Raw genomic sequence first — 26,355 nt, 5'->3', positions numbered from 1 at the left:
GCCAGGAAACGATCATATTCTTGGACATTTTGAAAAAAGAATCTCGGTAAGAAAACGCCAAAGACTTATCAGACAGTTTGTAAGAGGTGGAAGGGTTTGTTTTTTCGATTTGCCGGACGGCCAGATCCATTTTGGAGATAACGTGGTAGGAAGCCAATCAATTGAAATTTTGTGGATGACGTGGGGTTCCGTTGGTGTGCATCGCGCTGGTGGGAGTCGTCCAAGACTTGGAGGGGAACCCAATCGCACGGCCTTTATAAAATGGTCCACGTTTTGATAAATCGACCCACTTCTCGACTGGCACTCATCGCTTCCCCAGGTCACTGCAGTCAGGTCAGTTGCTCATTTCAACATTTGGCTGTATATACATAATAATAGAATATTGCTAATAATAATAATAATAAATTCACTTTCTACGCCTTTTTACATACTTAAAATCATGGGATAAAGACCGATTATCGGACGAACATCTGGCTTTTTTCCTATTTTATTTTTTAACTTTTTTTCAAAATAACTTTTTCACATCAAATTAACTCTTTTTAATTTTTAATTGGCTTAATCTGAACGATTTGAATTTAATTTCAAATAAAGTCTTTTTAATTTCAAATTAAACCTTTCGTTATAACGGAGAGGGGCGTCGGTGGCCGCAAAGGTTGCGATGACACGGAGCTCATCACTGTAAGGTAAAGGTCCCGGGTTCGAATCCAGCGGCCCTGCATCCGAACCCGACACTTACATATGGATTTTTTCTCAAAAACCGACACTCCGAGGGTTTATACGACCTCTGCTATTCCCAACACTCGTAAAAAAAGTGTATTATTAGTAATTACGATTAGCTTCATCACATATTTTTAAGTTGGTTCGTTTTTGATCGTCCTTATCTGCCTATCCTCTCTGTTTTGCTCTATTTGACTCTATATGTCTTTTCGTCATCATCAGTCAGTTTGTCAACACTCTTAACATATCATCACTGCAAAACGGTTTGACATGAACTTTGCTATTGCGAACATTAGTAAAGCCTTCGGTTGGAAAAAAACAAAACATAGGAGATGAAGTTTAATTTTGTATGAAATGTAAGCATGTAAAATAAAATTTCCTTTATATTTCAGAATTTTTGTTTAATATAAAATAATTGGGCTCTTAGAAGACAATATTATAATTAATTACAATTAAAATTTAAAATTATATCAATATAATTATCAAAACGAAGGATTCTTTTTCTAAATTGAGATTTTTTTAAAATAAAATAATTATAGCTTTAGACTTTTTCTTTTGTTTTTTCTGTATAGTTTTTTAAATTTAAATATTAAATAATTAGGTTCTGAAAAATCATATGAAAATTAAGTAGAATCGTTAATAAGTAGAATTAAGTAGGTTTTTTCGAAAAATAATACAGGTTTATGGTTATAATATAAAAACAATTAAATAAATGGTTTTAAACATTTTTTTGGGGGGCGTCGGTGGCTGCAAGGTTTAGTCTTTGACACGGCGCTCATCACTGTAAGGTAAAGGTCCCGGGTTCGAATCCAGCAGCCCTGCATTCGAACCTGTCATACTTACAAATGGGCTTTTTTTTCAAAAACATCGGCACCCCGAGGGTTTATATAACCTCGTAGTTGTGAAATACCCTCGTTAAAAAATAATAATAACAAAAAAAATCCTACATTATATATTAATTGTAATTCTTTTATTTTCATTTGGTCATCTAAAAGCCCAATTATTTTATATTAAAAAAAAACTCGAATTGTTAATTTGGCGTGAAAATAGTCTCGATATCCTCAGTTTTATGTCATAATAGACCAATTATTCTATGTTTTAAAATATCGCAAATATACATCGTTTTATTTAAATTTCTATAATTTTTAGTTTTAGTTGTAATCAATTTTCATTTCGTGTTCTATGAGTCAAATGATTTTTTATTAAAAAAAAAAAAAAAAAAAAAGTATTAAGGAATTTACATGCATCTATTTCGTACCAGTTTTTCATACAAACTTTTTCAATACTTTAAAGAAAGTGTTACTTTGAAATTAAAAAAGTTTAATTTTGAATTTGAAATATTAAAAACAGCCCTGCATTCGAACCCGACATACTTACAAATGGGCTTTTTTTTAAAAAAACACCGGCACCCTGAGGGTTTATATGACCTCTGCTGTTGCGAACCCTCTTAAAAAAAATAAATAAACCTAATGAGATCAGCCAATGCCCGAAAAGCATTAGCACGTCAAAATGTTTTATCCAAATTAGCCGGTGAATATATTCAAAACGTGGGAAAACATAGCAATCTAACATTATATTGGATCCCAGAGTACAAAAGAATTTTGGGTAATTGATAAGTGGACAAATTTGGCACAGGAAGAAGAAGAAAAACAAAAAAATAATTTATTCTGAGACAGGACTGCCCCGTTGGAAAAATACATATGTTAAATTAAAAGTTAATAACATTTTGAAACAAAAATAAACCTGACAAAAAGTCAGCGTCACGAGCGGGATTCGAACCCACGACCTTCGGCTAAATACGCCGCTGCTCTAACCTCTTGAGCTATCGTGACTTTGATCCACTCGGACACTAACTTCCCATCTCAACCTCACCTTTTGAATTTTCCCTCCTTTTTTGCCATTTTTCAACTTTCGACTCTTTTATCTCAACCAATGCCTTACTTAAAGATTAATTAATTGAAAAGAATTTATTTGGTCAATCGGACCACGAAACCTAATCGATTTAACGAAAATGTCTGCCGTGATGATCAAGCTAATAACAATGACCTTACAAAAAAAAAAAAAAAAATCCAAAGGGGTTAAAACTGTAATGTGTTACTCTGAAAATTAACACAGAAAATAATAATTACTGAGTAAATTATTATTTTCTATATTTCATACCAGTTTTTCATACAAACTTTTTCAATACTTTAAAGAAAGTGTTACTTTGAAATTAAAAAGGTTTAATTTTGAATTTGAAGTATTAAAAACAGCCCTGCATTCGAACCCGACATACTTACAAATCTGCTGTTGCAAACCCTCGTTAAAAAAAAAAAAAAAAAAAAAAAAAAAAAAAAAAAAAAAAAAAAAAAAAAAAAAAAAAAAAAAAACCTCCATCACTCTCAATACACTTCTCCTAACTTGATGGCGACTATACCCTCTGAATAGCATTTTAAGTCTTTATTATTAAGTAATTCTATAAACGCATTTTCTAGAGACTTTTGATCCATACATTTTTTATGTTGTAAAATGTTGTCCAGGTGGTTGAAAAAATGGTAGTTGGTAGACAAGAGGTCTGGAGAATAGCGAGGCTGAGGCAGAAATTCATAACCAAGATGCAACCGTTTTCATGTTGTCATATGTGAGACATGGGACGGAGCGTTGTCATACAACAGAATCGGGCTTTTCCGATTGACCAATTTCTGGTGCATTGCTTCAGGTTGAGAGCAATATATTTCGGCAATGATTGTTTTCCCAGGATTCAAGAAGTTGTAGTAAATCAGCCCAAACGAAGCCAACGAAAGATTCACCATCACCTTTTTTTGACGAGTGTGTGGATCTGAAAAATGTGGTGCCGGTTCTCCTTTGTCGAGCCACTGTCCAGAACGTCTAGTGTTATCGTAGAGAACCCACTTGTATCACAAATAACAATTCTACCCGGAAAAGGTTCGTTTCTGTTTCGGCAAAAAGTGTTGCTTAAACTTTATAATAGTGAATTAATTTGGCTGTCGTTTCATGAATGAGGAACTCAACTTTCGAGTTTTTTCCCCTTTCCAATGGCCTGATTAACTGTCGTTACTGTTATGACAGAAAGATTCTCTGCAAGTTTTCGAACAGTTGTTCTCGGATTTTCATCGATCAAAGCTCGTATAACATCATCATCTAGGGAAGAAATCCTTCCAAGACCTTTTTCGTCTTCAAATAATAGTCTCCCTCTCGAAATTTTTGAAACCATCTCTGAACTTTCCCACAGTCCCACTCATGTGCCATCGCCCCAGACTTCATTAATCCTTCGATGTAAACAGTTATATTATAGAGGGTAATTGAAAGAAACAACCCAATAGGTGGAATTTGGAACTATAAATTGAGACTAATTTCAACTTACTGCACCAAAATGGTTGGTTAGCTACACAGAGTGCTTTAAAACTGGTTCAATCCAAATTTAAAATTTTTGGGAATCTGTAAATAATACTAAACCTATGCCTTAAATGTTTAGATACCTTACTTTTTTCCAACTAATAATAAAAAAATCTAAATCGTAATGAATGCTTCTAAAACGTTTTCGTGTCTCCTGTAAAAATTATGAAAATGGATTGAGCCGGTTTTGAAACTAATCGCCTCCAGTGCGGTAAATAAATTTTCGACCTGTGCATGCCAAGTCCGTGGAGTGAACGTGATCATTTTCTTGACTTTACGTCTGCTCTTTTAATCGAATTTTCCATTATGGAAAGCGGAAAGAAACCCTTGAACTTGCACGATATTTTCTGTTCAAATACCCAGTACAGATGATTTTCTTTCAAAACAGAAACGAGAAGGATGAGTGAATAACAAAAGATTCTTATTGCAGATTGCGACAGTTTCGCGCGAGATATTTTTTTTATCGAATTTTAAGCTGATCGGTAAAATTTGTTGTAATAAAAAGTTTCGGTCCCACCGAGATTCGAACTCGGATCGCTGGATTCAGAGTCCAGAGTGATAACCATTACACCATGGGGCCTCATGGTTGAAAATGTATCATAGCAATATATATTTTTATTTATCATATGTTCATGTTTTTATTCGGGCACATCGAAAATTAATTTAAAAATTCTTCGCTTGACTGTACTTTTGCCGGGCTTAAGCTGGGAACACGCTTACCCGATGCAACGCTATGCGACGCTACCCGAAGCAAATCCAAAGACCATTTTTCCGTAAGATTGTATTGCCCCCGTGCACATCTGCCCGATGCCACGCAACGCTACCCAACTCTACGCTCTGCGATCCCCACGTATGAAATATATTTTAACGTGTGGTGTTTAGTGACCGTTAGTTAATGATTATTTGGAGATCGTGATATGGGGTCTAGTGTGACATAGGTTTGGAAAAACATTTTCTTTATCGTGCCAACGTTTCGATCTTTATTGAGATCATCTTCAGGGCCTGGGATTTATAAACATTGTACATACAAATAAATGTAGGATGTGAAAAAAGTGAATTTATACAATGGTAGAAATTTTAGACTCAATCGAAGAATTTGTACTCTCTCAAAGTTTTTCTTTTCTGTGTAGATGTGTCATTACTGTGTTTTGAGAGTGCCAGTGAGAAATTGATATTTTATATTTATATATGTAGGATTCTGAATGGCTGGAGAAGGAAGTAGGGATAGAAAAACATTTTTGTATGAGGAGTCGGCTTCTTTGAGGTGAAAGGATTGTATAGACGGGGAAAATTTGGGAAAGGAAAGCTAAACTCTTGAAGAATTAGACTATGTTGAGATGTTTGATGTAAGGGATGTAAAGATTGTTTTATATGTTGTATTGTATATGTTGGGATTTTTGCAATCGTAGATATGCTGCTTTACTCTCTTATCGAGATATTGGGATGTAATTCTGATGTAAGTTGCCGAGAGTTAAACAATTGATTTTGTAAATTACGTCAAACTTATTTGTTATTGGTGTGGGATCTTTAATTTTGGAAAAAAGTGTTTGAATTTTTGAAAGCTATTTTAAAGTTATCGGACGAGAGAATGGCATGGATATGTATGTTGGTTTGTTTATATTTGATAGATTTGATGTAATATTATTAGTAATAGTGGATGGTGCTAGTGTTGAGTTGTAATTATTGATTATTGTGTTGATTATGTGTTTAGGGTAGTGATTGTTCTGGAGGATATGTTTGTATGTCTTTATGTTCTTGGGGTGAAATGGTTCATGGCCTAGGGTAATAATTCTGTCAAGTAGCCCTTTGGCCGTGTTTCCAACATCCTTCCCCACCCCTTCAAAATCCAACGTATATAAACATCAATATCTCACTGGCACTCTCAACACGACACCCAAGAACGCCACATCTACACAGAAAACAAACCCTTTGAGAGTGTACAAACAGTTTGAGTCTAAAATTTCTACAATTGTATAAAAGCTGATAATCGCGCAATCAATAGATAATAAAACTGAACAATCCCCTGCGTTTAAGCAAAGATTTGGTATAAGAAATAGAAAATCGAAATTCACCAAAGGTAAAAACATATCAAGAGAAGTTATTATACCAGATGAAATTACAATCAGAGAATTATCCGTTCGTATGGCAGAGGACTGCACAGATGTGTTAAGAATGTTGAAAGAAGAAGTAAATTCACTTTTTTCACATCCTACATGTATTGGTAAAATTTAAACAATGTTTATAAATCACAGGCCCTGAAGATGATCTCAATAAAGATCGAAACGTTGGCATGATAAAGAAAACGTTTTTCTAAAACCTACGTCACACCAGACCGCATCTCACGATCTCCAAATAATTATATTTTAACGTTTGAATAGTCGAAATGACGTTTTTTGAAAACACTTTACCCTCAGCCGTAAAGGCCATCCCCCGGGGAGACTTTAATAGAGGGATGGAAAAGATAGCAACGATCCGTCGCCCCCTCGTACCCGAGCGTACATTTATATTTTACCTGACAGTTATAAGTTTACAACTTAATCGCTTATCTTTCTTCCTCTGTGGTGGGATTTTCATCAACAGAGCTTCAGTAAAACGTAACCCAAAAAAAAAGATAAGACCAAAATCACCGGAACCACAACAATCCGCTTATATTTCCTACTTTTCACCTTAGTTAAATGACAAACATGTTAAACGGCTAGACATAAACAAACTGGGAAAACGTTTCTGAAATTAAAAACAGAGAATGGGCTGACCAACCTTCAATCATCACAATTTATTCTCTAGGCAAAAAGTGAAGAATTTTTTTTTCTAAAAATCTCTATTCAGGTTTTTTCACCCAGATGTCTGGTATTCCACGTAAAAATTCCTTGTCTATTTTTTACTTTATCCAAATTCAACGTTATTACAACTTTCAATAATTAATCTTTTTACGACCTTCGGCTGGGGTTCGAATCCCGCTCGTGACACTGACTTTTTCATTTCGACCAAAAACTTACGTAAAAAGATTAATTAATTGGAAAAAAGTAATTTGGTCAATAGACCACTAAATATAAGGGGGTTATTACAATTGTTGGAAAGCTGAATATGTCTACATTCAGCCTTTATCAACAAAGTGTAGACTTTTTTGGCGATATAATTACATAATAAAGGTGCAATCAATAAAACGTCCTCAAATGTTTTATTTTATATCTCCAAATCTAATTTATTCAAGAAGACAATGTTTGTACCATTATGTGTAATTTATTAGTTTCTCAATTCTTGTACAGATTCTTTTTGATCGCTAGAATTGTTCCAAAATTACGACAATATTTATTTATTTTTTTAAATCGAAGGTATTTGGAAGTCAAAAATTCGAGAACTTTTTTCCTATAAATCTGTATCCAGGTTTTTCACCCAGATTTCTGTTGTTCCATTTAAAAATTCTTTATCTACTTTTGATTTTATCCAAATTCTACGTTAACACAACTGTTGGAAAGTTGAATATATCTACATGCAGTTTTTATCAATAAGGTTTAGACTTTATGTTGGCATAATTACGTAATAAATGTACAAGCAATAAAACGTCTTCAAATGTATTGTTTTATATCTCCAATTCTAATTTATTTAAGAAGACACAGTTTGTGCCATTCATTACGTGTAGTTTAAAAGGTTCTCTTTTTTTGTACAGATTCTTTTTGATCGCTAGAATTGTTCCACAGTTATCACAATCTTTTCAATTAATTAAGGTCTTGGTTGAGATGAAAAGTCAGTGCCACGAGCGGGATTCGAACCCACGATCTTAGGCTAGATACGCCGCTACTCTGCCACTTGAGCTATCGTGACTTCGATCCACTGGGACACCAACTTCCCATCTCAACCCCACCTTTTGAATTTTCCCTCCGTTTTGCCATATTTCAACTTTCGACTTTTTTATCTCAACCAAAACCTTAATTAATTGAAAAGAATTTATTTGGTCAAGCGGCCCACGAAACCTAATAAATGTAATAAGCAAAATGAAGTATACAGGTCAACCTGTGGTTCTCTTACCCAAGGGCGTCCAGAACCGGGCCTTCTATTGGTAGGACCCAGTTCCTCGAAAATATCTAACGGCGTCTCGCAGTGTTTCGTAGGGAACTCCGATGGCAATAGCCGCGCATACTTGATGGAACGTCCATCATCACTAAGTGCCACACCACGCGCAACACCCTGAGCACTAAGTGGCATTTGTAATTTTAAAAATTGAAATTTAGAAAACAAAGATGAAAACTAAACAGTTTCTTTCACTATTTTCGTGGTCCGCTTGACCAATTAATACTTTACAATTAATTAAGGTTTTTAGTTGAGATGAAAAAAAAAAAAAAATGGTAGAGCAGCGGCGTATCTAGCCGAAGGTCGTGGGTTCGAATCCCTCTCGTGCCATTAACTTTTTTTCATCTCAACTAAAAACCTTAATACTAAACAGTTTATTGCTTCAGAATTCGAATGGGGCTGAATAAACATTTTCAATTCCGTAAAAATTCCGTTTTGGATTAAGGATTAAGTGTGTTTACCTCTGATTGATATTCCCAATTTAAAACATATCATTATTGGTAAAAACAGTGAGACAATTAAGGGCAAAATTTTCTTTTATCGAGAAAATGACAAAAAAATCAATTGGGTGCCGATTACTCATCGTCATCAAGACAAGAGGATCTTTAACGTCCGCACCTAGCCTATACGGCCTTATCGGACGTTTTGATTCTCAAGATGAGAGCTGACGCACTTCTGCATACGACGGAAAAGTGTTACCGCCGCAGCATTGGTGTAGTGGTGTCCCGGCCCCTAAGGGTCAGTAGCCACGCTCTCCGCTTGTCCACTCCGAATGGTCGGGCCCTCATTGTGCGTCGGGTACGCACAACAATGCAAAGCATACTCGAGTCAAAGACCGCCGATTTCACTACCCTTTTCCAATCGCTTACTTACGCATTCGAGGGACTGTAGCATGATCATGACGTCCTCAACGCTTACATGCTGTCGTCCGGTCGCAACGTCTCCCGTGAGGAACGGGNTGATGTAGGTTTTAGAAAAACATTTTCTTTATCGTGCCAACGTTTCAATCTTTATTGAGATCATCTTCAGGGCTCAAAGTGTTTGTCTTCTGTGTAATTGTGCCATCCTTGCGTGTCGTGTTGAGAGTGCCAGTGAGATATTGATGTTTATATACGTTGGATTTTGAAGGGGTGGGGAAGGATGTCGGAAACACGGCCAAAGGGCTACTTGACAGAATTATTACCCTACGCCATGAACCATTTCACCCCAAGAACATAAAGATATACAAACATATCCTCCAGATCAATCATCTACCCGAAACACATAATCAACAGAATAATCAACAACTACAACTCAACACTAACACCATCCACTATTACTAATAATATTACATCAAATTTATCAAATATAAACAAAAACGTGCATTTCCATGCCATTCATTCACGGCCTATCACATAAATTAAACACATTTCTCTCGTCCGATAACTTTCAAATAGTTTTAAAAAAGTCAAACACTTTTTTCCAAAAATTAAAGATCCCACACCAATAACAAATAAGTTTGACTTAATTTACAAAATCAATTGTTTAACTCTCGGCAACTTAAATCAGAATTACATCCCAATATCTCGATAAGAGAGTAAAGCAGCATATCTACGATTGCAAAAATCACAAACAAAATCCTACAGCACTCGCTACCCACCATTTTGAACACCGATCCAAAAATATTACACACAGAACAAAACAAAAATAAACGTAAGCTTTTAGAAACGTTACATCCACAGAGATAAACACAGCATCAATCACAGAACAGACACCAGATACACGTAAACTCAGTCGCAGCTACACTAATTTCATTAATCAAATTCAATATCTATAACATACATTTAAACCCAAAACATATAATACAACATATAAAACAATCTTTACATCCCTTACATCAAACATTTCTACATAGTCTAAATCTTCAACAGTTTAGCTGTCCTTTCCCAAATTATCCCCGACTATATAATCCTTCCCATTCTCGGCTCCTTTCACCTCAAAGAAGCCGACTCCTTATATAAAAATGATTTTTCTATCCCTACTTCCTTCCCCGCCCATTCAGAATCCTACATATATAAACATAAAATATCAATTTCCCACTGGCACTCTCAAAACGACACAGTAATAACAATAATCTACACAGAAAAGAAAAACTTTGAGAGAGTACAAATTCTTCGATTGAGTCTAAAATTTCTACCATTGTATAAATTCACTTTTTTCACATCCTACATTTATTTGTATGATTTAAACAATGTTTATAAATCCCAGGCCTTGAAGATGATCTCAATAAAGATCGAAACGTTGGCACGATAAAGAAAATGTTTTTCCAAACCTATGTCACACTAGACCCCATATCAAGATCTCCAAATAATCATTAACTAACGGTCACTAAACACCACACTATTGCAAGTGTCCATTTCCCCTACTATTAGCAAGAATGCCTGTTTATTGTTAAAAAAAAAGTTTTACCCTGCTTTTCTACGTCCGTCGGCTATTATGTTGATATTGCATTTGGCTCGTTGATTTGAAAATAGTTACATAATTTAACCGGTGATTGTTTTGTTTCGGTGGTAATCTTACGTAGCGAGATCAGACCCTGAGGTGGGAGTGGAACGAACGTTTATTTTACACTTATTACAGATTCAAAATTAACCCAATTATCGAAGAGTTGTAAACAGTTTTGGGATTGGTAATTGGCGAGGAAGCCCAGAGAAAGCATTTAAAACCCAAGTGGGGGAGGGGAAGCGGCTAGGTGCCGTAGTGTGCTAGAGTTGATAACAAGGGTCTTTATCGTTAATCGGATTTGCGTTTCGCGTAAACTGCTTAAGAAGAAAGGAAGAAGTCCAATTGTAAAAATAAGCGGAAGGGTCAAAGGGTGAGAATAAGGAAAGGAGTGGGCGGAGGCAGGGTGAAATGTAATTAGAGTGCCGAGGGGCTCTTATAGGCTCCGGGCAATTAATTAAACCAAGGAACAGAAAAATTGTCTGAGTGCGGGGCTGTTTATTTAATGCCTGCACACCTTAATACAATTTAAGTAAGCCTGGAGTGAGGCTGTAACGCCTATGTAATTCCATTACCCTAATGAAGATACAGAATATATAGAGTGGAGCTCAGTCCCACCCCGTCTCGCTCCCGACCCTCACCGTTCATTAGCGACTCAGGCCCCTTTTATAACATCTATTTTACAAATTGGGACTCCTCTCTCTCACTCTCTTCCTGTTTAAATACAAAATCCAGGCCTTCCTAACAATGATGAGCTCTACAAACATGTCCGGCCCTTTTGGAATGCGAACATTTTTCACCTAATCCAATCTGCGATTGTCACAAGGAGACGGCGATAATCCAAGGCAGATCCGAAAGAAAAGGAACTAATCTTCTGGGAAAATATCCCGACCTTGTGCATTTTTTAAATCAATATTTTCTTACGATCTTTTCAATTTTCAAATACAATTTCTAATTACAAAGTGTGATTTGGGCTTTGCTTGAAACCCCGGTGACTCCCGACTTTATTTTATTGTACATATTAAGCTGGGCGCGTACTAGGTCGGTGAGGCGGCGCGGCGCGGGTCGGAATTGTGAAGGCGCACACTATGTAGGAACCGCTCTCGGCCGCGTTGGTCGAATTTTCCCCTTCCATCTGACTAGCAGACTTTAGTGTTGAATTTGGATTTCCATAAGTCCCCACGTGACAATAATTTTATTCATAATAAATAGTAGTAACGAGGAAATTATTTTTCTGGTCGCGGTCGCAGAGTTGGAAGAGGATGAGGAACGGCTGAAACGAAAATGAAAAATGGGTACATGGAATAAACACAAAACGCCTAAAGTGGGGAACACGCGCGAGATATTTTTTATCGAATTTTAAGCTGATAAGGAAAATTTGTTGTAATAAAAAATTTCGGTCCCACCGAGATTCGAACTCGGATCGCTGGATTCAGAGTCCAGAGTGATAACCATTACACCATGGGACCTTATGGTTGAAAATGTATCATAGCAATATATATTTTTATTTATCATATGTTCATGTTTTTATTCGGGCACATCGAAAATTAATTTAAAAATTCTTCGCTTGACTGTACTTTTGCCGGGCTTAAGCTGGGAATACGCTTACCGGATGCAACGCTATGCGACGCTACCCGACGCAAATCCAAAGACCATTTTTCCATAAGATTGGATTACCCCCGTGTACATCTGCCCGATGCCACGCAACGCTACCCAACTCTACCCTCTGCGATCCCCACTGTCCAGATTTTCGTCGGGTAGCTTCGAGTACAGTCGAAGACAAAAGAATTGGACACTGATATTTTTATTCAAATTACATATGTTATTGTCGTTATATTATTTACAACGTACTTATTTTAATATAAACCAAATTAACCGAGATCAAAAATTCATTAGTTTGTATTTTTAAAAAATTACTTTTAATGGTTTGGTAGAAAATTGATCAAAACATAGGAATACCATTTTTTGATATAATGAATTTAACTAACAATGTTGGGGACCGCGGTAGCCGAGTGGTTAGCATGAGAGACTCTTACGCCGCGGTCGTGGGTTCGATTCCCACCGTCGCCTCTGGCCCTTTTTTTCCCGATAACCCCCAATTTGAACACACAAGAATTCGTACTATGGCTAATATGCAAGATCATAAGGCCAATTTAAAAAAAAAAAAAACTTAAAAAAAAAAAAACTAACAATGTTGCGTTCATGTCTCTTCTCACAATCTTCAACAATGTTTCTATCCGTAAAACTGACTATTGTGACCCACTGAGTTCGGATTTTACCTAGAAACATTGTTAACCGGAATAAAGTTAAGAACTTTAGAAACTTTCTGACAGGACAAATCGTTGTATCTACACGTCCAATAAAATGGATCCGGTCTACAAATCGGAAGTAGTATGAAGGACAGAACTACCCCTTTCAACACCCAATGCTGCCCATACTATCAGTACTGTCTTAAGATCTTCCTTCTAAAGATCTTCCGAATCTCGCAATAGGTTCTTCGATTTTCTTCGCGCCTTTTCTCACAGATTCTAATTCTTTGTATCTCTGAAGCACCGCGACATCCCTTTTAAGCAGTATATCGATGAAAAGAGCATCCTTCTCTACTCTGTCCTGTAAATTGGAATTATCGTCAAATTACATATTGTATGACCATCAGTTCTTCGTTCTTGACGAACGAAATATTCTTTAAAGCGTCTTTGTGGATTTTTTCACCCTCGGGCTTATAAGAAAGTGATAGTTTCTAAATCTAGTTAGTAAAACACAAACAAGACTCGCTCTAATTGTACGATTCAAATGCTAATAATATTGAAGCCCTTTGAAAAGAATAATCGGAGCGAGAAAGGCTCTTTAATGTGTTGATATTAAACCGGTTAGAAGATTAGGATGTCCAGATGTGTTGAACATAAGGGAGGCGGCCGACCAGAAATCCACCCTCTCACGACCTGCATTCTGATACAGGGTGGATCCGAGTGGGGTTGGGAGGGAGAGAAAAAAAAAGGAAAAAGACTCAATCCAATTTGCCATTTCGACCGCTCTAATGAGATTTCCTTCCCCCTCGCCATAACTTCCTCGTCAGTTTACTTTATTATTTTGTGTATTTTCTCTCTCTGAACCGACCCTCAAATCTTCCAAAATTATCGCCCTCTTTTCTCTCTACCGCCGCACAGCCATCCTCCGATATTTCCACCGCCTATCACTCATTATTAATTGCGTTACCATCTGATTTATTTCCGGCGTTTATTACATCTTCGATCGGTCGTTTGTTTCACTTCTTTCGTATCTACTTCGTTGGTGGGTTTCTTCCATTAAAGTAGTTCCAGTAGCCAGTTTACTAATCACGATTAAATCTAAGCCTTATTTAAAAAAAATATATAAAAAAAATATATTTATAAAAAAACATTATGAGCAGCTCCTTACTACTTCACTAATGATGGTGATCCCGTCTTATTTGCTTACAAGGGGACGACCAGGTTAGTGGGTCACGGATTTGGACCAAAATTTATTTGCAATTGTACGCACCAAAAATATTGGACACGTATCCGCCACTTCATGTGATTAGGCCTTGATTTCGCCAAAAAAATTGAAATTTTCATTTTTTTAATATTTTTATACCGCCGTTTTACTTGCTCAAATCAACTGTGAGAATATATGTTTTACAGCATTTTTTTATGTAGATTGCAATAAAAATATAGTAAAACTATCACAGATTATCAATAACCAAATCATTTCAAAAAATCAAATTTTTTTCAAGAAAAGTTGCTTATAATTTTTTTTCCGTAAAACTAACATGAGATCTCGTAACTAAGTAATAAAGTTTTTCTTAAAACTAATATGAAATTTAATTTTCGCACATCTAATATAAATGTTTGCTTGAATTATATCATTTTACAGCATTGTTTATGTAGATTGGAACAAAAATATAGTAATCGCTATCAAAGTTTAAAAATTTTTCAATAATCAAAAAATTGCAAAAAAAATTTTTTTTTTCAAGTGAAGAAAGTAATAATTTTTTTTTCTTAAAACTGATATGAAATTTCCTTTTAGAACCTATAGAGACACCTTAATATAAATGTTTGTTTGAATTATATCATTTTACAGCATTTTTTATGTTGAATTTAACAAATATATTGTAAATATAGATTGCGCCAAAAAAATTGAAATTTTCCATTTTTTAATATTTTTATATCGCCGTTCTACTTGCTCAAATCAACTATGAGAATATATCTTTTACACAGTTTGTATGCGGATTGCAATAAAAATATGTAAAAGCTATTCAAGTTTATCAGTAATAATTTTTTTTTCAAGTAATCTAAGTAATAAATTTTTTTTTAAACTAATATGAAATTTCGTTCGAGCACCTCTAAAGCCCCCTTAATATAAATGTCTGAATTATATAATTTTACAGCATTTTTTATGTAGATTGTAGAATATAGTAATAGCTATCAGTTTAAATTTTTTTCAATAATCAAAAAATTGCAAAAAGAAACTCATATGAAATTTCGTGTTAGCACCCCTAGAGACCCCTTAACATAAATGTTTGTTTGAATTGTATCATTTTCAAATCATCTTCAAATTTTTTCAATAATCAAAAAATTGCAAACACATTTTTTTCAAGTAAAGGAAGCAATCAAGTTTTTTTTTCTTAAAAACTAATATGAAATTTCGTTTTTGCACCTCTATTGTTTATATAAATATCCCTTAATAAAAATGTTTGTTTGAAACATACAATTTTACAGCATTTTTTATGTAGATTGCACTAAAAATATAGTAAAAACTATCAAAGTTTATCAATAACCAAAACATTTCAAAAAACAAATTTTTTTTTCAGTAAAATTCGGTCATAATTTTTTTCCTGAAAACTAATTTGAAATCTCGTCTAGAGACCCTTAAATATAAACTTTTGTTTGAATTTAAATTTTTCGATTTTTTGACCCCTAAAGTTTTTCAGAAGTCGCCAACGGAATTGAAACGGCTAAAAGTAATTTAACGTCAAACTACTTGAAAAAAGTGAAAGTAGCTTTTTAACGACGTATGTACCATAAAAATATATAAAATGTTTCTATAAGAAAACACTCAAAATAGAAGATTTATTTGTCAAAAATTAGCCTCGCTTTTTTAAATATAAATAATAGTCCTATTTTAATGTCTACTAGTACTGTTTACTTGAAAAAAAAATTTTTTTTTGAAGTTTCTTGATTATTGATCAAAATTGAAACTGATAGCTTTTACTACATTTTTTATTACAATCTACCCAAAAAATGATGTAAAATTATATAATTCAAACAAACATTTATATTAAGTAAGGGTTTTAGTTGAGGTAAAAAAGTCAGTGTCACGAGCGGGATTCGAACGCACGATCTTCGGCTGGCGGCCGTCTTAACCCCACCTTTTGAATTTTCCCTCCTTTTTTGCCATTTTTCAAATGTCGTGTAATCTATTTGATTCTCGGCGACAAATGAAATGGCCACGGAGAGCTTTAGTGAAGATGTACTTCATTTGTACTTATTAAATTCACTAGTTTTCGTGGTCCGCTTGACCAATTAATATCTTTCAATTAATTAAGGTTTTTAATTCAAAATTCAAAAGGTGGGGTTGAGATGGGAAGTTAGTGTCCGAGTGGATCGAGGTCACGAAAGCTCAAGTGGTAGAGCAGCGGCGTATCTAGCCGAAGATCGTAGGTTCGAATCCCGCTCGTGACACCGACTTTTTTATCTCAACTAAAAACCTTAATTAATTGAAAGATATTAATTGGTCAAACGGACCACGAAAACTAGTGAATTTATATTAACGAGTCTCTAGAGGTGATAAAACGAAATTTCATATTAGTTTTAAGAAACTTAGTTTACTTGAAAAAAATTTGAAATTTTTTGATTACTGATAAATTTGGATAGGTTTTACTATATTTTTATAACAATGCACATAAAAATTTTGCAAAATGAATTATTCACATTGTTGATTTGAGCAAGTAGAACAGCGAAATAAAATTATTAAAAAACGGAAAATTTCAACTTTCAAATTTTTTTTTTGTCGAAACCAGGGCCTATCCACAAGAAGTAGTGGATACGTGTCCGATATTTTGGAATACAGAAGCACCAAAGCAAGTTTAGTCGAAATCCTTGATTCACTGACCTGGTCGTCTGTTAGTACTAAGCATTAGTAACTAATAAAATTAGTTTTTAGTCAAACTTCGTCCAGGCGATAGTATTTGTTCCGCGAATTTATTGTTTGAACGGCAATTTTCGCGTGACTGCTTGAAAAAAAAAATGGTATCGATCCAATCGTATTTATATTTTCAAGTTACAAGTCCTTGCCAATCCGGAGTGGAGTGGATGAGATTTGGGCCGACCGAATGGAGGGTGTCCCGGATCGATTTCTTCAGATTCTAATTGTATTAAAACCCCTCTCTTTTATTTCCCCAACACCTCTTATACAAGTCTCTTATCACAAATGTTCTTCGGATCGTGGGCCCCCATTCTTTTCTCTCTTTCCATTCAATTTATTTCCGTAACACTTTGGATCAGTTTACACAATCCTTGGAATTATGCGGAGAAAGGGGTTACAAATTTGATTTATCCGTTTATTTTTTTTCTCGTTAATTTGTATTGGAAAGAGAATTTGAATTCGTCTCGGAACAACGTCTAAGGTTTCTGGTTTACCATATTTTTTATGGATTAATTACTGTCGGAGTGTGATAAATTTTCAAGTAGATGGATATACTTTGCAGGAAAATCGTTAAATAGTCAAAGAAACTGAAAGTACTGACTCTCTTTGAAAATGAAAGCTTAATAATAAAATTTTTTTCGATAGCTCACGAAAGATATCGATTAAAAAATTACTACTATCGAACGGCTAAATACTACTAACAGTGAAGAATCAATACTGATTATAATTCACTGATTTCATGGTCCGCTTGACCAATTAATATACTGCAATTAATTAAGGTTTTTAGTTGAGATAAAAAAGTCAATGGCACGAGCGGGATTCGAACCCACGACCTTCGGCTAAATACGCCGCTGCTCTACCACTTGAGCTATCGTAACTTCGATCCACTGGGACACTAACTTCCCATCTCAACATTTGAATTTTCCCTCCTTTTTTTGCCATTTTTCAACTTTCGACTCTTTTATCCCAACCAAAACCTTAATTAATTGAAAAGAATTTATTTGGTCAATCGGACCACGAAACATAATCGATTTAACGAAAATGTCTGCCGTGGTGATCAAGGTAATAACAATGACCTTACAAAAAACAAAACCCAAAGGGGTTAAAACTGAAATGTGTTACTCTGAAAATTAACACAGAAAATAATAATTACTGAGTAAATTATAGGTTAAATAGACTCTGTTTGGAGGGAGAGGAGGTCCATGTACAGGAGATGTTTAAAAGATGTAAAGGAAGCGGCTTGCAGATAGTTGGAGGGATGGAGTAAAGTATAAATTATGCCGGGGATGGATTAGGTCACAAAGAGATGAGCGGGTATTGAAAGAGGGGAAAGAGGATTCGAATCGACTGGACTGGATAATATAATGAGGACGATGGGTGTTAATGGCCTGGTAAAGGAAGGAACAAAGGGCATAGAGCCAGGATAGGCCCGAATACAGCCACGATACCCTGGACCCGAATGCACAACAGTTCATTAATCTTTGTAGCCGCTTATTTTGCTGCTCCGAAGCACCGTAAGCAACATAGCTGTAGTCGAAGTAGGGGAAGATGAGGAAGGGCACCAAGATTACGGGTGGAAAACGATAGGAAGACCGGTGGAATTGGATGAGAGAGGCAATACAACGTCGGGAAATTTGGTAAATGTGAGGGTATAAGGAGAGGGTTTGGGTTAAGGATAACTCCAAGGTTTTTAACGGAGGGGATGAAGGAAATGAGACGGTTATTCATGGTAAGCGAGGGGATATGGGAGAGTGATTTGACGAGATGACTGGATCTGTGGGCCCAGTGGATGGAATTTAGGTCTTTCTGGATCTTAGGGATGGTAGTTCAGTGGTACAGAAGGACAGGTAGATTTCGGCGTCGGCGTGAAAGGAGGTTCTTTAAATCTAGCTAAAGTGCCAGAACCTATTACGGGGGTAACACAAAGATGTGGCAGTTTACGTACATTCTCTGAAAGATCGGTTTAACCCCAGAACCTATAACATGATCAAACTTCGATTTCTCCATCTTAGAACAGGTCCATACAAAACAAAAGGCGTAAAGGACGAACTGTAGAGGTGCCAGACATAGCATACTCATGGTTAATGAACCCTCAACAACATCTCAAAAACCATCTACTCAGCGTATTCAACAACGACTCAAATTGTAGGTTATGCTTTGAAGAGGAATAAACTGTCACCTACGTTTCAATCCAAAGCAAACGCAATGGAGAGTCAGAAAACGAGTTGTAGATCAATAAAAATTCTCTTCCAATTATTTACGTTAACGATGATGGTAGCTCTTTCACCTCTACCTAGCTTTTGCTATACGTCCATTCTGATAGCGGAATGTTCCTTGCTTATTTACCTTTACCACACCCCGCTCCTTAAAAATGTAGGGTGTCGTGGTCGAGGGGTCAGAACCATTTGCAATACAGTTTTACAAATTTATGTCAAATAAAATTCCAAGGTGTATGGAGAGATTCGAACCAAGAAACGTTTAGCTCCCTAACTACTCGGCCATCGCTGTCCCAGTTGTTTTTGTGATGAATCTGGTTCGCTATAATGTTCATTATTTACTTGTTTGTATCGTGCTACAGTCCTCTCGAGCTGTAGTTATTCATCCTGCACAAAGATCAATACTGCCTTCTTACAAAAGGGTTTAGGTTTCCTGACGGTATAACACGACAGGTACGTCTATAGCATCCGTTCTATAGGTTATCCCTTACAAGCCACTATGAGCTGAAATAATACTTGATAGAAGGATCTTCTTATTTCTAGGAATGTGTCGTTATTCCCAGACTTTAGGTACGCAGTAGTGCTGACTTTTCCAAATTTATATTGAACCTAAAGAAATAAAAGCGTTATAATGTCGTTGTGTCTGATGCCTAGTAAGGACTAAAGGTTTTATGGGATAAAAGATTTAAACTTGTCTGTAGAAGCAGTATTTACCACTTTTAGGACATGACATCTAGAAACAAAGTAATTTGAGCTGTTTAAACGTTGGTGAATAGCCGCTTCTCGCCCAAGAATCAAACTCAAAATACAGACCCATAATCCAATGGTAGAGACAGGTGCACAATCTGTGGACCTTCACCATGATCTCAATACGGAAAGTGTAGAAAAAGTTATACTACCTACACCACAGGACTAAAGGCTGAGTCAGCGTAGTTACGTTCCATTTCTTATACATCATGTGCTTTTCCACTTCAAAAGCCCCACAAAGGTATAATAGCTGTTGGCGAATTGTCCGGATTATTCCTTAGGTCGTGAATCCGACAGATAGTGGGTTCACAAGTCGAAAAACGGTGCAGCGAAACAGAAATCATGTCGAGAAAAATCAATATCATCTAACGAAACGAATTTGTGCGTGATAGTATAAACTACTCAATATAAGTCTTCAAATTAAGTAATAATATCTTCGATAAAACCCCGAAACAGGGCCGCAGTCGATTTTAATCGAGTGCAAAAACCAGAGAACTACGAGAGGGAGGGTTTTATCTTTCCGAAATCAGTCTGATTAAGAGGAAAACACGAAGGGTAAATCAAGTAGGAAGACATGATTAAAGAAAAGAAGGAACTCCGGTGGAAAGCAATTGCTTAACGGAGGTCATCCCCTGGAGCGGAACACCCATTTCAACCCCTAACGCGCGCGCCCACCCCATTCGAATTTGTGGAATCCGCCTCCAACTCCCGACCACTCCACCTCTTCACCCCCTCCCAGCAATTCCATCCGTTAAACCAACCCCTTTCTTTAATCAAAATATAATTGCGCCCTTGAATTGAAATTGAAGTCAAATTAATGTTTTCTACCGGGTGAAAATTATCATCCCTCAACTTTTATGAAGTCCTCGTTTTTTTTTTTAATGTCGTCTTGTGAATTTCGGAGAAGCGGAGCGACCCTTTAAACAATCTCATTGACTCCACTAACTTTTCTATTACATTAATTACTGTAATAAAATGCATTTTTACGCGGGCTTCCTGCTTGGATCTACAGGGTTAGTCTCCTCCGGATTTTATTAACTGACTCTTCATCATCTACAACTGCTTAGAATGTAAAGTAGAATGTAAATAAACACGATAAATTGGTGTTGACGAAATTAATAAAAAAAGAAAAGTTGACGATTGAATATTCCAACATGGAGATTTTAAATTGGCGTCGGACAATTGAATGTAATGTCCGTGTAATTTCTGAAAAACTGCAGCAACAGCACTGTACCCGTCCTAAAATTCTGTAATTTCCAAGAAACACTGGAACAACAACACTGATCCCGTCCTAAAGCTCTGTAATTTCCGAGAAACCTCCCGCAACAACACTGCGCCATTCCTAAACCCCTGCAATTTCTGAAAAACCCTGTAGCAACAACATTCCCTGTAATTTCCAAGAAACACTGCAACAACAACTCTGTACCCGTCCTAAAGCCCTGTAATTTCCAAGAAACACTGCAACAACGACACTGATCCCGTCCTAAAGCTCTGTAATTTCCAAGAAACACTGCAACAACAACACTGATCCCGTCCTAAAGCTCTGTAATTTCCGAGAAACCTCCCGCAACAACACTGCGCCATTCCTAAACCCCTGCAATTTCTGAAAAACCCTGTAGCAACAACATTCCCTGTAATTTCCAAGAAACACTGCAACAACAACTCTGTACCCGCCCTAAAGCCCTGTAATTTCCAAGAAACCCTTCAGCAACAACACTGATCCCGTCCTAAAACTCTGTAATTTCCGAAAAATATTGCAACAACAACACTGATACCGTCCTAAAGCCCTGTAATTTCCGAGAAACCCTTCAGCAACAACTCTGTACCCGTCCTAAAGCCCTGTAATTTCCAAGAAACACTGCAACAACAACACTGCGCCATTCCTAAACACGTGTAATTTCCTGGAAATACTGCTGCAACAACACTGCTCCATTCCAAAACCACTGCAATTTCTTAGAAATAACAACATTGTACTCGCCCCAAAAACCCATGGGCTTTCCTTGAAACTCTGAAAAACAGCACACAATAAGGCAGAGAGGGTCACTACAATTTAATCGGAGAATATAAACATCAACTGAATCTTATAAATAGATGTAGATAGTTTTAACTTTACTTAACGTTTGTGCAAATAACATACAAAAGGTGGGTGTTTGGCCGTATTTTTTTCGCTTTCACTTTCCATGAGATAATAAATTTGAACAAGAGCCAGGATCAAAACATTTTGTCCATTTGTAAGGATGGGCATTGCAATAAATCAGCCCCACTACACACTTTTAAATGTTAACATATTATTTATTCCGTGCCTAACTTGCTTTATTGGCGCAGTTTCAGTTCTAAGAGGGAGGGATGATTGTCTTGATAAAAGAAGGGGTGAGGAAATATTTCCTAAGCGTAGAACGGCAATACCAATAAGAGAAACGATCCGAGAAACTCTACAAAGGGAGTCCGAGGGAAAAATGGGGTTTGCATAATTTACCATCGGGTTATTTGGGGATGAAAGTGGACGTTTGTCTATTGATATAACAGGGAAAACAGGGCAGAGGTGGAGATTATATTTATTGCCTGTCATTGGAACAAACTGAGGAAATATTTCCGCCTCCCGGCGCCCTTCGCAAGGTCGAACTCGATTGTATTCCGGCGGAGGAGATCTTTCCCTGGACCTTTTCCCAATTGGACACAGTCAATTTATATTTTACCAGGATCTGATTCGAAATTACAAGAAACGAGAAAATGAAATTTTAAATTGATTCTAGGACGGGTGGTCTTTTCTGGCCTGCCGGGTAATAAACCTGTAGTTTGTTCGCTTCCGATTATTTTGTCCTCCTTATTAATTGGATATGAAAAAATTAAAAGCACGTTGTTACAGTTAGACATGATAAAATGCAGAGTGATATATGTATATATCTTGTGACTGGCATCTGAGGAAACACACCAGTAAATGGAACGATGATCCTATTTGTAAGGTTAAACAGTGAAGAGGAGAAAATAGAAATTAGTGGTAACCCGCAGCTCACCTTTTTCCATATAGGTTGAAGAAATGCTTTGCATAGTGTTTTTCATGACATATCAGATTTCGGGCTTACAAGTTTTTGTTGTTTTCCAAGTCGTATCTTAAGTCCTTGGGATACCACGTCAGGGGGACGGTCGAGGAGAGCTTGAGCTATAGGGGTTGAAAGATTGGAATAAAACTTAGTAGGTATGACGTGATAAGGAACTTATTGTATTCTTCGGAGGACTTTCGACTGGACTGCTTGGATTTTTTGAATATTAGATGACTTTAAGGCACTCCATACCTCGCTCCGTATGTACAAACTGGTCGAAGTATTGTATTAACGTTGGGATTTTTTACGGTCGAAACTGATTCCTAGAAATGTAGAAAGTTGTTACCTTCAATGTGACGATTCCACGCCTGCCTCCTTTCTAGGTACAGTCGTTTCTGACGAATGTACTAATTACAAATTGTTCATTATCTATATGTACATCACAACGCTAACACTACTGCACTCGGAGGGCCGTATTACAAGATGCCTGCCAAACCTGGAACTAAATTGTAGAAGGTCGATGAGGAGAGATTCTTGGGATGGGAAGGAGTGTAGAGGGCTTGAGGAGTGAACCTGGTGTGAACGGTCGTTCATCAGAAGCGGATGATAGTGGGGTTTGAGACGTAGAAAAAAGCTTGGAAAATTCTTCTCAAGTATGAATTTGTTGGATATCAGATAGCTTGGTGGTAACGAACGGCTCACCTCTGTCTATGTAGGTTCAATGCCTTTGGACATTGTTCATTTTTGACAATCATGTCTGATTTCGGTCCTAAATGTCTTCGTTTTTGCCCAGGTAGTTACATTTTGGGGGTACCACGTCAAGAAGATGGTCGGTCGTAGAGAGCTTGAGTTATAGAATTAGGATGGGTTAAAAGATTGGAGTGAAACTTACTTAACTTATGACGTAGTAAGGAACTTAAGAGTATTCTTCGGAGGTCTTTTTTGTTGATGACGTTATGTAACTCCTCACCTCGCTCCTATGCCCAAACTGGTCTAAGTCTGGTATAAACTTTGGGGATTTACGTTCGAAACTGAAGAGGTCTAGAAAGTTGTTGTCTACGATTCCATGTCAGCCTCCTGTCTAGGTATAGTCGTAAGTAACTGACGTGGCTGGTCCTCGGTATGAACGGGATGTGTAAGAACATGAACAACTGCGATATCATCCAGTCTATGATGATGGTGTCGAGATGGAAATTCAGTTATGTCAAACAGGATGGGTGCGAGAATGGTCCCTTGTGGGAATCTGGCATAATATGTGACCTATTTGCCCACCTCATTCCGAGAGTATTCTTCGGAGGTCTTTTTTGTTGATGACGTTATGTAACTCCACACCTCGCTCCGTATGCCCAAATTGGTCGAAGTCTGGTATAAACTTTGGGGATTTACGGTCGAAACTGAAGAGGTCTAGAAAGTTGTCTACGATTCCATGTCAGCCTCCTGTCTAGGTGTAGTCGTAGTGAACCCTTCAGCTATAGGGTTTGGATTGGTTGAAAAATTGGAGTGAAACTTAGTAGGTATTACGTTGTAAGGAACTTATTGTATTCTTCGGATGACTTTTGACTGTATTCCTTGGATTTGTTGACGATTAGATGATGTTATGACACTCCACTGCCCAAACTGTTCGAAGGCTTGTAGATACAGCAAAGAGTTGAGAATTCTTTTGACCTTTAACAGGAATGGTAGTGTTAGTTTGTGATTTCATGTCTGATTTCGGCACAACTTCTATTCATAGTTTTCCAAGACTTTTGAGTTCTTATTTGGAGATTCCACGTCTGATTTCTATGTATAGTGAGTCCTATTTATTTAACTTGTACATATGTCGGTAGTTCCACGCTGTTGAAGAGAAAGACTAAAGTTATTTCCAGTTTAGTTACCTAAATTCTTTTTAATAATTCGAACCGAAACCCTCAACCAGATTATACCAGAGTAGTCGAGGAGTTCTCGCTTCAATAATGTAAGGTCATCAAACGCCACAGCAACAATATACTCTAAAAGCACCTGGCTGCTGATTTGGCTCACAACTGCCCGAGTCCCTACTCGACCCCAGCATTGGCTTCTAAAACCAATCAGGATCGTGACTCACGACAGCGCGCGGCACAATTAACGAAGATCCGGGAGTTCACGTCACTAAGCACTAAAAGGCACTAAAACCAAGTAGATCCTGTAATATTATTTATCGGGAGCGATTACTCGACAGAATATTAATATAAGGGCAAACGGCAAACACAATACTGTACATATTATTAGGTTACAAGTTTAAGTAGGCAATAATCAACTTTAACTCCTTCAATTTAAAATGCAAATGACATCAGCCCCTGGAAACATCTTCCGGTTTGGAACTGCCACATTTTTAACCAAAAATGCGTCTCAACAGAGTCTGACCTTTGGTTTACTTCTTGTTTTGCAGGGATTGGCTCCGGCCAGAGTTCTCCCTGCCCGAGCAAGGCGAGCAGCAACAAACAGAGGAGGAGCAGGACGAATTTTACCCTGGAGCAGCTCAACGAGCTCGAACGCCTCTTCGACGAGACGCACTATCCTGACGCCTTCATGAGAGAAGAACTCAGCCAAAGGCTCGGACTCAGCGAAGCCAGAGTTCAAGTACGTTCTCAAGTCTAAAATTTTGGTATAAAATTCTCCCATAAAATCAGTTTGGCTTTGGCTCTCACCAATAGTTCAGCGAGTGTTTCGCCTTGTAGACAGTTTTAACTTGGAAGTTGAGAAAGCGTTAGATCTTGTTTTATAATAAATTATTCAACAAAGTTATAAAACCTCTGAAAGAACGCCACTTTCGTAAAATAAAAGGGGAACAAGTCTGTAATATTCGATCTCACCTAAGTGATCCTTCAAGGGGATATTTTCTCCCCTCTTTTATTAGTTATTTTCATAGATAGATAGATATAATGATTCAGGGTATGGTATACTGCGCCCTTTAAGAGCTATTATATCCCCTGTGCTCTGCCTAAAGCACATCGGTGAGTCCTATTTCATCAAGAAACTTGATTAATAGGCCCGGTTTCAGTGGTTGTAGTTCTTCTATGGTCACATTGTACATCCCAAAACACTTCCTCCTGCGGGCTAGTGTGGCTCCGCAGTTTGTTAGTAAGTGTGTTGGGGTCTCTTCTGCTTCTTTGCAGAATCTGCATGTACCATCTTGGATTATTCCAATTTTCTTTAGATGTCCATTTAATCTACAGTGTCCTGTCAGGAATCCTGTTAGGATTCGCAGTCTGTTCCTGCTTCCTTTGACACATTCTGTGATTTCTTTCTTGGTTAGAAGATTCTTGGATTGTCTATGTCCAATAAGTGAATTCCAAAGTTCGCTCATTTTCTTTTTGTCCTTCTGTCTGAGGTATTCGCTAATAGTGTGTGTTCCTATTCCACAGAAGGGTTCAGGTCCTATTAGCGGTGTGGCAGCCCCTTTTCTTGCCAGGGTGTCCGCTTTCTCGTTGCCTTCTACTCCCATGTGTCCTGGGACTCAGCAGAGGCTGACTTTATTCTGCGAGCCTAATATATTTAATTTGGTTTTG

At 36.9% G+C, this 26,355-nt stretch overlaps 1 protein-coding gene and 2 non-coding genes across 3 annotated transcripts in view; 1 reads left to right on the top strand and 2 right to left on the bottom strand.

The window, feature by feature from the left end:
• Window positions 1-272: 272 nt before the first annotated feature.
• LOC106664147 (short stature homeobox protein-like) overlaps window positions 273-26,355 on the top strand; it is a gene marked incomplete at its 5' end in the record, with an annotated part of 59,692 nt that continues 33,609 nt past the window's right edge. Inside the window, 2 exons of the mRNA XM_014389596.2 lie at window positions 273-333; window positions 25,236-25,426. Coding sequence (XP_014245082.2) covers window positions 273-333; window positions 25,236-25,426 — 252 coding nt within the window. The remainder of the gene's footprint in view (window positions 334-25,235; window positions 25,427-26,355) is intronic.
• Window positions 4,622-4,693, bottom strand: Trnaq-cug. Its single transcript has one exon. It is a non-coding gene; the product is annotated as a tRNA-Gln (tRNA).
• On the bottom strand, window positions 12,060-12,131 carry Trnaq-cug. Its single transcript has one exon. It is a non-coding gene; the product is annotated as a tRNA-Gln (tRNA).

The sequence above is a fragment of the Cimex lectularius genome, unplaced genomic scaffold, assembly GCF_000648675.2.
Source record: "Cimex lectularius strain Harlan isolate CLEC.00 unplaced genomic scaffold, Clec_2.1 scaffold82, whole genome shotgun sequence".
Classification (NCBI taxonomy): domain Eukaryota; kingdom Metazoa; phylum Arthropoda; class Insecta; order Hemiptera; family Cimicidae; genus Cimex; species Cimex lectularius.
The sequence above is the reverse complement of the archived record's forward strand: the minus strand, read 5'-3'. Positions and strand labels throughout refer to the sequence as shown.